Source organism: Lycium ferocissimum, chromosome 10 (genome assembly GCF_029784015.1).
Source record: "Lycium ferocissimum isolate CSIRO_LF1 chromosome 10, AGI_CSIRO_Lferr_CH_V1, whole genome shotgun sequence".
NCBI classification, from domain to species: Eukaryota; Viridiplantae; Streptophyta; class Magnoliopsida; order Solanales; family Solanaceae; genus Lycium; species Lycium ferocissimum.
Genome location: NC_081351.1, coordinates 31,790,295 through 31,801,579, shown reverse-complemented (window position 1 = coordinate 31,801,579; position 11,285 = coordinate 31,790,295). Strand labels below are relative to the sequence as shown.

Here is an 11,285-nt window from a genome sequence, read left to right as displayed (position 1 = left end):
AAAACATAATAACATACATGTATTTCAAATAAATGCCTTTATAATACCTTATACAAATGACACCGACCATCGATACAAAAAATATCTAACCGTACGTATCTACGGTAGCCTCAAACATAGTACAAATACACGTGTACATAGAAAGGGTTATATATTGTCGTGCCGAATGTATACACGCAGTAATACCAGGGACGAGGCTAGGAACAAGCTGAGCGCTGCTAATTACGCGATAGAACCTTCGAGGAACAGTTACTCACTACTGCGACAACGCGGCATAAACGCGACGTCGCCACAGAAGGGACGTCAGTACAAATAGTGTACCAAGTATGTAAGGCATGGAGATAAACAGCGCAAGCATAAGCATAAATATGGATCACCACGTCATAGGATCAGGGGATATATAATGAAATAAAGAAATAACCCATACACAGGAAGGCCCTTTCAGGCCGGATACCATGCGTGCTTATCTTAGGGAGATATCTCTTTTCATAGGCATAGAATATAGAGAGTGTATTATGACATACCTTATCATATAATACCATGTCGTACTATATCATAGGAGATCATGTCGTATCATATCGTATCATAGCGTGTCATAGCATATCATATCATAGCATAGCGTGTCATAGCAGATCGTGTCATAGCATAGCGTATCATAGCATATCATGTCATGGCATAGCGTATCATAGTATATCATGTCATGGCATGTAGCATCAACGACGATCGCCGCCACATTATAGTAAGAATATATCGGCTCGCCCGTATATCCGTGTCGAAGCATCCGCGTCGGGATGATAAGCAGTGACCGAGGTGGCAATGAAACATATTTCCCTTTCCATTCCCCATGTGTCCCCTCCCCCATATCCCCATGTACATATACATATTTCATATACATATATCATGTCATGTCATGTTGTGTCGTGTTATAGACTTTTACTCATTCACAGCATCATCATTTCCACCATAGAATCATAGTCGTCATTTTAGTCGTAAAACTTTCAAAAATTATAAAACTTTGATTTAGAGAAAAATAAATATTTTAGAAAACATTTATAAATTTTTAGAAAGGAAAACAAGCCTTGAAATCGATGAACTAGTTAAAACAACTATTATTTTGTAGTCCGAATAATAACCCAAAAGTTTCCTTTAATTATAGTATGAAAATAAACCAAACGAACAATAAGAGAGAATTCAGGGATAGTGGGCCCACCTCAGGCCAACTGAGGCGGCGTACACAATTTACGTTTATTACGTTTCATGACATCGTTTATGAGAGTTTTAGGGCAATCGGGTCTTATTTATGCAGGTTCCAGAGGTTTAGGAAGTTTTCCAACATTTTGCACAATTTCTAGTTTAATTCTACTGAATGAATAGTAGCAAATTTCAATCTTGGATTTCGAGAAAAGGAACGGTCCCCGAGGCCCGAGTCCAACCCTACCACGTCTAGGACATGCCAAGAAAGGAAAGTGAAGCCTTACATACCTCTTTTCGCTCCTTATACCGCTCCAAATTCAAGTCGCAAATCCGCTGTAATCTCAAATTGGTCATGTTTCCAAACATGATTAGTGCCTTTAAAATTGAATTCTCAAAATAGTACTTGGCTACCGAAATTTCGGCAGCACCTCCCCTGTAAATATTCCATTCCACCAAGCTCAACTTGGCCAATTTCACTCAACAACAATCCGGGAATTCAAACCCGGCCAAACCATCAACATAACTCGACAACCACACTAGCGATTCACATATTCGATTCAAGATACATGATATCAATTTACTATTTTCTTCAAAGCCTTCCGACTCCGATAAACACAATAAGAATCTTATAATGTATTCAACAACACTATTCTAGTATCATTATATTTCGCATGAAATATAACATTCAATTTACATAATCTTCCAAAACAAGCTTCCAACTACTAATACTTCACTAAGCTCATTAGGCTTTCGTTTGTAATATAAACTTCACAACACAACAACCAACATACTAAATAACATTCGCTCACTATCCATTCACCATACTACACACATACACGCTATATACACCATGTACACACACGAACTTCTTCATACATTCACAACTACAATCTCTCCAAAATCATTCAACTTCCATTTTCCACATAACATCCGCAACAATAACAACCAAGCACTAGCTAGAATAATTAAAACATGATTCCTACATGTACATGGCATGCACGGCTACACATCCATATTTTTGTTCTTCATGAATTTCACTTCTTTTCATACACTACAACATGCACAACATCCATAACATACAAAAGAAATTAAATTCTTACCTTTCTCCTTCAATCCTTCACTTGGCTTGAGTTGTGACTTTATAACAACTAGTGATTTTCTCGCTCTAACAATTATACCACGTTAACGGGGACCCTTGAATTAGTAGGAATACTATGAGAAACAAATTTTTGAGGCAAGATTTTTGGTCTTCTTTTTCCTCCACTCCTTGGCCGAATTGTGCTTGTCTTTCTCCTTCAAGTTTTTCTTTCTTGAACTTTCTTGAATTATGAAGAAGATTAAGGATGGACACCTTATTTAATCACATGCAAACTTAATTTCATATGGGCTTTGGGCATAGCCATGGCCGGTTGGGCCTCTTATTTTTTTTAAAATTTCCAAGCCCAATCAATTATAGTTAGTTCCCATAATTCATGAAAAGAAATCATACCCCAATTTCCAAATTTGCCCTTCGTCCTTCTTATATTTCCATGAGTCGTATTGCGAATTTTCCCTTTTCACCCTTAGCCTTTCTTAATATTTCACTTCCAACTTGTTCATAAGCCATTCATATACTTAACAAAATAAAGTATAGCCTTGCCTGATGTCCTCCCGCAATTGTCTTGAAATTTCCGATTGCTCAAAAATGCGGGATATAACACCTAGGGTTGTCATGAGCATGGTATAGAAACCCTAGTTTTTGTAAGGATTCATACTTTATGGATTAAGAGGCGTGGGGAAGAACAATGATGTTCCCACACGTAGATAGCAACCCTACATACCTGGTAATGCTCTAAACTTGTATAAAAAATCTGTTCTTGAAAGAAGAATCCCAAAGCCTAGTCTTGAACTCCCTTTAATTGGGTTTTCTTGAAAACCCTAGGTTAAGAATGATGAATTCTTGATTAGAATCCATGGATACATGTTAGAATTGACTTAGAAGGCTTAGAATAGGCTTACCTTGGTGTTCTTGATGATGGGAGAAGGTAGGAGGTCGTTCTAGGGCTTGAAGGAATGAAAAATAATGATTTGGACTGATATAGGCGAATATATACTGTTCTGGGTCGTAAAATTACATGGTCATTTCCCTATTTTAATATATGGGCCGTATTTCGGGTCGTATTTTCTGGACTGCTCTGCGACTCTTCAGTAAATGGCCATAACTTTTGTACAGATGTCTGCTTGACCTCCATAATATATCGTTGGAAAGGTATTTCAAAGCTCTACAACTTTCATCGAGGAAGTTTTCCCAAATTCCCAAATAATAAAGGGGCTATGGTCGCTGGAAGTAAGACCTTCTACAAACTCAATTGAAAACATGTCCCGTAGAGTGGCTTCCAACTTTGTTTTGCCCAAAGACTCTTTTTATGACTTGATTAATTTTCAAAACACTTCCTATATCTCCATATTGGTTTCATTATACCCCCCACCTTACGCGTTAAACCTTAGCCCGAAGATCCGAGATGTTACACTCATGTAGCCATTTCTCTCTTTTGTTCTCTTTTAATTTTTACTTTTAAATGCATTTTTTTCTTACTGTCTTTTGTTTCCTAACTTTAATATTTATTTTATTTCCTTTTTAGTGATCTTGATATAACAATCCTTTAGATTGGTGAAGAAAATGAGAAAGTAAATGGAGGAACAGAAAAAATATAGATATAAAAAACTGATCTTGATATAACAATATTTGATATAAGAGGATGCATCTTATATGCACGACTTGGAATAATAAATTGTTCACAAAAGATAGGGTCTATTAGGTGATAGTTGAGCGTTGTCCTCCCTATTTATTCATATTAGTGGTCGTAGTATTACGTTTTGCAGTTTATTGTCCTTCGATTTCTGCTACTATCTATTGTTCCTTGTACTTCCATTATCTTATTAATTTATGGTAGTTACGGATTCCTTTTTCACAGACATCTTTATCACGTTTTTATAGTATTTTGCCATGGCTTTTTATATTATTTCGAATTGCTTATCCTTGTGACGAGGGTCTCCTGGAAACAACCTATCTACCTCCCAAAGTAGGTATAAGGTCTGCATACACTCTACTCTCCCCAAACCCCACTTTGTGGGATTTCACTGGGCATGTACGTTGTTATCTATTTTTTAATTTTATGTAGAGAAATAAAAAAAATGTGAATCTTGTGAAAGGATAAGTGTCAAGAAATCATACTAGAAAATATAATTAAGAAAAGGGCCTCAGTGGAAGAAGAAAAAACGATCAATCTCAAGCTTACATTCCACTAATTTTAATATTACCATCTTTTCCTTTTTCATTAATTTTTTTTAAACATTTTACCTTTTCAATCACATATACTAATTTCTTATATAAATTCATATTTAAGCTAAAACATTTCTCATGAATTCTCTTTTATGAAATTTATGAAATATGTGTGCTTGATAAAAATTGGTTCCCTGTTATAAAAGTAATTAATAGCATTAGTATCCAACTGTATTTTACAAGTACACTGGTTTGTTTAAAAGAGAGAGGGCGGGGGAGGGGGGAGAGGGGGAGAGACTGAGAGCCGTTTCAACTATAGTTGTAACAGTTGGACCAGTCTACAACAACTCATTAGTAATTTCCCACCAAAACAAGCGGATGGGAGTCAGTGTTCGGATTAGTAATAGTTTAAAAGGATTTAACTTATATTCATTAATAATGTAATTAAAAAATGACATTGCTGACGCCATTCATGATTCAACCTGCTATAGAAGATTAGTTGTCTTAATTTTCAGATTATTACGAAGTTGGTGAAATCTAGCATTTGTTAAGCAAGCACTCTAATTCATGTGACTTTGTGTGGGTCAAGTACCTCCAATTATCTATTCTCCTAAGTCCCAACAAAGACGCCAAGGAGGTTGGAAAGTATGGTAATATACTAATATGGAAATAATCCGCAACTACTGAGAAAGTGCAACCTTTGAATTTCTGATGTTTGAAACAATTAGTCAAATATGCTTTCGTTTGCTTTTTTTTTTCTTCTTTTTTTGCTTTAGGAATCCAGTATTCTTAAGTGTCACTGTTTCAATTAATCTCTATTTGTGCCCGAGTATGCATAGGGAAGAGGCAAAAACACTCTCTACCACTAAATTCTTTATTTTTGGCGAAAAGAATATACCATATCCTGTGGGGGAATTTACCTTCTTTATAAGGTTTGAGGCGGTACAAGTCAAAGAATTCTTCTTCTTTTTTTCGGCCTTTTGTGTGTGAGTTAGACTCAATGCCTAATTTGACATCGTATACTATGAGTTTGAGATATTTAATTTAAGATTGAATTCAATAATCGCACTTGCACCGTATCCCTAGGTGATGTTTGCCACAAGTAGTAATTATGCTTTGGTGACTAGAGACAAAAAGAAATACTCAAATCCATTGGTCTATTCATTTACTTTTTTTTTTTTTGCAATTAGTCCGTAACTAGCATCTGATTTTGATACTTAAAAATGACTTGGTCATATTAAAGATAGTCCATTCAAATGTTAGATCTTACCAACCTCTAGATATCTACTTAATTAGGGTAGGAGTAATATTTTACATTAAAAAAAGGTCCCTTATGTTTGAGGCAAGTTAAAAATGCTCCATCAAATATATTTTTGAGCAACTGTGCTCCCCTAATTTGCCAAAAATGAGAACTTTTAGCCTCCATTAAATCTTTAACCAGAAAGACAAGGAAAGTCCTGCCAAATTTAGAAATTACAACACCAAAATTACCAAAAACCAAAAAAAAAAAAGTACTAGTAAAAATTACACCTAAAGTTGTACCAGACTTCAAAATGAGATAAAAAAAATAACAGAAATTGCAAAACTTGTACCTCCAAACGTGAGTTTATATTAAATCTAGGGAAAAGGTACAAATATACCCCTCAACTTTGCGATTAGAGCAGATATACCCCTCATTACAAAAGTAGTATATGTATACTCATGCCCTGCCGTTACAAAATAGTGCAAATATATTCTTTTTGCTGACGGGATTTTTAAAAAAAAATCATTTAGGTTATTTTTAATTAAAAAAATGTCATGTGACTTTAAAAAAAGTCTACCCCTTTTTTTTTTTAGTAGACATACTTTTCTAAAGCCACATAGTAATTTTTTCTGGTGGGTCGGGTCTAGTTCGTTTAAAAAAATGGGTAGACTTATTTTTTTAAAGTCACAGAGATATTTTTTTAAACGAATCAGACCCGACACACGAGGAAAAAATTACCATGTGAGTTTAGAAAAATATGTCTTCTAAAAAAGAAATAGGTAGGCTTTTTTTTTTTTTTTAAAGTCACGTGATATTTTTTTAATTAATAAATAACCTAAATGATTTTAAAAAAAAATCTCGTCTCGCGAAAAAGATATTTGCACCATTTTTATAACGTTATGCATATTTGCATCTATTTCAGAACGGAAGGAGTATATATACATCACTTTTCTAACGAGGGTTATATTTGTTCTAAATCGTAAAGTTGAGGGGTATATTTGTACTTTTGTCCTTAAATCTAACAACCTCCGTTTGTAAAAAACTTGAGGTAGCCTAAAACTAAACACTTTTGGCAAACTTAAAAAACCAAAAACTGCTTATGAATATTTAAAGGATCATTCTCAACCTACCCCAAACATAATTGACCATTTTTGGCATATTCTCTACTATTTTGTCTACAAAATTTCGTACTTCCCCAGAAAACACCCCACCCCACACTGGCCAAACCACTTAACAGGTTGGTGAGGAGGTAGGTAGGACTAAGCATCAAATAATCTATAAAAACCCAATATTCATACTGCAACAATAAGAAGAAAAAAACAAAAAAAATGGCTTCTTCACCTACTGTTCAACACATCTCAGATTGTTTCATCAAGCCACTTTACTATCCAGAAGAATCTAAAAAGCCAGTTTATCTATCATCATGGGATCTAGCCATGCTTTCAGTGCAATATATCCAAAAAGGTCTCCTTTTCACTAAGCCTTCATCTTTTCAACTTGAACCTCTATTACAAAACCTTAAAGAATCCTTATCAATCACCCTTGTCCATTTTTACCCACTAGCTGGTCATTTTTCTACACTAAAACAAGAAAATCCTCATATTTACACTGTGTTTATTGACTGTGTTAACGCCCCTGGTGCCAGATTTATCCATGCTAATCTTGATTTAACAATTTCTGATATACTTTCTCCAAAAGATGTGCCTTTAGTGGTCCAATCATTTTTTGACCATGATAGAGCTGTTAACCATGATGGGCATGAATTATCTTTGTTAACTATTCAGGTAACTGAATTAATTGATGGGGTTTTTATTGGCTGCTCAATTAACCATGCTGTAGCTGATGGTGCTTCTTTCTGGCATTTTTTCAACTCTTTCTCTGAAGTCTTCAAAGCCAATAATGAACAGAAACAAAGCATTATTCCTATTTCTAAATCACCTACTTTTAACCATTGGTTCCCAGAAGGAAAAGGACCATTTATTAATCTACCTTATACTCACCATGACCAATTTATTAGTAGATATGAAGCCCCACAAATGACGGAAAGATTTTTCCATTTCTCAGCAAAGTCTTTAAAGAAACTCAAAGCAAAAGCCAATGAAGAGTGTAATACTACCAAGATTTCATCTTTACAAGCTTTGTCAGCTCTTATGTGGAGGTGCATAACAAGGGTTAGAAAATTCCCATCTGATCAAATGACAAGTTGTAGAATGGCTACTAATAATAGAGCAAGATTAGAGCCACCATTGCCAGAACACTATTTTGGGAATTGCATACAACCTGTAAGAGGAATTTCCTCCGCGGGTGAAGTTCTTGGTAATAACCTTGGTTGGGCAGCTTGGAAATTGCATCAAGCTGTGGTTAATCATAAGGATAAGGAAATTCGTGAATGGGTTGAAAAACTGGAAAGTGGTATGGTTTATGAGTTAAGGGGATTTTTTGATCCTTTTAGTGTTATGATGGGGAGTTCACCAAGATTTAATATGTATGGGAATGAATTTGGATTGGGAAAAGGAGTGGCACTTAGAAGTGGATATGCACATAAGTTTGATGGGAAAGTTACTTTATATGAAGGGATTGAAGGTGATGGTAGCATGGATTTGGAAGTGTGTCTTTTACCTGATTTCATGGCTTCTCTTGAATCTGATCAGGAGTTCATGGATAGCTTGTCAAGTTAATTTAGGTGCTGTTGTTTTGGGGAATTTTTGCTTTTCCTAATTGATGTATGGTCAATGTTGATCAGTTTGACTCTGGGGGTTTGATTTTGTCCAAGAATTAAATAACAAGAACTTTGTTTTTTTCGGTTATAAAAAGAGAAACTTCCTAGCACTCTGTATTAGTATTATGTCTGCCCTTTGTTTCCCTTTTTTGTTACACTTTGTTTTCTTTTAGCTATTTCTGTTCAAAGTTGAACATGTCTTTCGCAGAAGCTTAGAAGTTGAATTTTAGTTGCTATTTGCTACTTAAACAATGCATACTTCATCATTTGATGAACTCGCTGTAGTCGAAAAGTCCAAAACAAGTTCTTTCGGGCCTGGACATGAGTCACACTTCTTTTTTACTTTGAGTCAATCTGGGGTCATTTGCACTTTTATCCCATATTTTGTACTGGTCTTTAATTTTTATCCTCAAGACAAACAATTTTTTCGTGCAATTTGGACTTGAATAGCCCAACAAGTACATGACACTACATGTTCTTTTAACTTTTTTTTGATAGAGCAGTTGTAAAGGGACATTAAACTAGCGTTTGGTCATAGATTTCCACAAAAATTTGAAAAACTTGATTTGGATTAAGTTTTTCAAGTTTTAAAAATGTGTTTGATCATATTTTTTCAAAACATATTTCACTTTTTATTTTGGAAAACATGAAACATTACTTATACCCACAAGTTCTAAAAACTATCAAGAATACCTAACCATACATACTTGCAAATCCCAAATTATGTATAACATGATATTTTAATAACAACTGCTAATAACACACTTACTAGCTACTACAATTCAAATTACAATTACAATACAAAGATTCATTTTTATCTTTGCAATGAATTTATACAGTTGGCAGAGCAATTTTCCCTAGAGTATCTTCTTCTACTATTTGCGTACACCTTAGCTCGTTCACTTTATAAAAGAGACTCTTTTAATTATGAAAATATGATAGATACGGCTTTAATGGAGGAACACGGTAGATAAAATTAGTTGGGTCATAAATAGATGGCTTTTTCTATAAAATACAAAAGTTTGGGGTAGTTTTTAAAAGTTTTGAAAAGGTCAAAACATAGATCTTGGCTCAAAAAACAAGTTTGAGCCGGGATTTGGGATTTGAAGATTTGTTTTCAAAATCTATCAAAATTTTATGGCCAAACAAAAATTTGAAAATAAATCTTCAAAATATGCTCTCAAAATTTATGGCCAAATGGGAGCTCATATTGTATAATTAACTGACAAGTAATATAAAGCTGGACATCAAAATAGAATTGAAAGAAAACAGGGAAAACAATAAAGAACTATCACATCATTGAATATTTAATTAACCTTTTATTTCACAAAAAATTCTTCTTGCAAAACCAGAATTACCAATTTGTCTCACTAAAATCTTGTGTCAATAGTTAACCTGTCTTCATAAGTGAACATATACAGGAAACATTTTAGTAATTGAAGTTCTATTGAAAATTAAAAATTTAGAAGTCTTCTAATGGACAATTATATTATAAAAAATTAAAGACTGAATAGCTTCCTAAGAGAATGCATGAGAAGGGGCTGAACCTTACAATGTGTACACTATCATTTTTCTCCTCTCCTATATAAGAAGAGGCAGTGAGTAGTTGAAGCAGGCATGTCTTCGTTGACATCCCTGCTTAGCTTATTTATTTTTTGCCTTGATCTTGCTTCTATTTGTATTTACTTTATCTTTTATTTTTATAGATAAAACTGCTTTGGAGCCCATTATGGTAATTAACCTTTAGGCTGTTGTGTACTTATTTTTTTAGGAAAAAGGGTCAAATATACCCCTCTACTTTAATTTATTGGTTAAATTTGCCCTCCGTTAATCAAAATAGGCAAATATACCCCTCTGTTAGCCAAAGTATACACATATACCCTTTGGATGGATGGAAATCCCAAATCAGCCAAAATTATCCAATTTCAATTAAAATTATCCGACCCGTCTATTATAACCCGACCCGCGACCCCATCTTCTCTCCCGCTTTATTAGATTTATCTAATGTTCATGAGAGTGTTTTTCCTTATGATTGTAGAAAAAAGTATTACAACTTCAAAATAATCCTTATCTACATGCTTATATTTTTCAGTGAACTTTTCTAAGATGCACCCTTTTAGCAGATATGAAAAAAATGTGAGGAAATTATAAATCTTTAATTAGATTATTTATTATCACACAAATATATAACTTATTTTAGATGATAAATTTAAAAATTATTTAATCAACACCGCTTAAAAAATTAAATTTATGACTGCATATTGGGCCGTGCTATGCGCGGGCGTCTTCCCACTAGTATGGATATAAACTGTTCTGACATGATAACTTCCACTTTGATATATATTCTGTTGGAGAAACAAGGAAAATTATAACAATAAATATATTACGTATTTATTATTGATAATCGAGTATAAGTAATGTTTGAGTAGTACTATGCGCTGTCCAAAAAAATTATTCCAGCAATATAAAATATTTTCGTAGGACTAAACAAGTCTTTTCAAAAGAAACAAAACAAATTTTAAATAATAAAACCAGCAAATTGGAAAGGAGGATTATTATAGAATAATAATTCTCTAATCATTGATGGAGTATTCATATGAAGACATGATACCAAAAAAAAAAAAGAAAAAAAATATGAAGACATCAGTTAGGCCAGTTTATAGAATGCATATTGACGATTAAAATGACACAAGTAAGACACTTGTCATTTTTATATATTAGAAGTGGGGACACTTGTCATGGTAAAAGGACACTTGTCCAAGGAGAGGATCTTACTTCTTGCCACTTGATATTTGCAAAAAAGAATCATACGTAAAGCACGTGAGATTAATATGAGGAGTACGTACACAGCAATGTGACACTAAAAA

General features: G+C 33.9%; 1 protein-coding gene across 1 annotated transcript; it reads left to right on the top strand.

Moving 5' to 3' along the window:
• Positions 1 to 6,890: 6,890 nt before the first annotated feature.
• Positions 6,891 to 8,479, top strand: LOC132033402 (uncharacterized acetyltransferase At3g50280-like). The gene has a single exon (XM_059423372.1). It carries the CDS (start codon positions 7,028 to 7,030, stop codon positions 8,375 to 8,377), a length of 1,350 nt encoding a protein of 449 aa, XP_059279355.1. The 5' UTR covers positions 6,891 to 7,027; the 3' UTR covers positions 8,378 to 8,479.
• The last annotated feature ends 2,806 nt before the right edge of the window (positions 8,480 to 11,285 follow it).

Excerpts from the sequence above, each read along its gene's own strand:
- LOC132033402 (XM_059423372.1), top strand. The coding sequence starts at position 7,028 with ATGGCTTCTTCACCTACTGTTCAACACATCTCAGATTGTTTCATCAAG.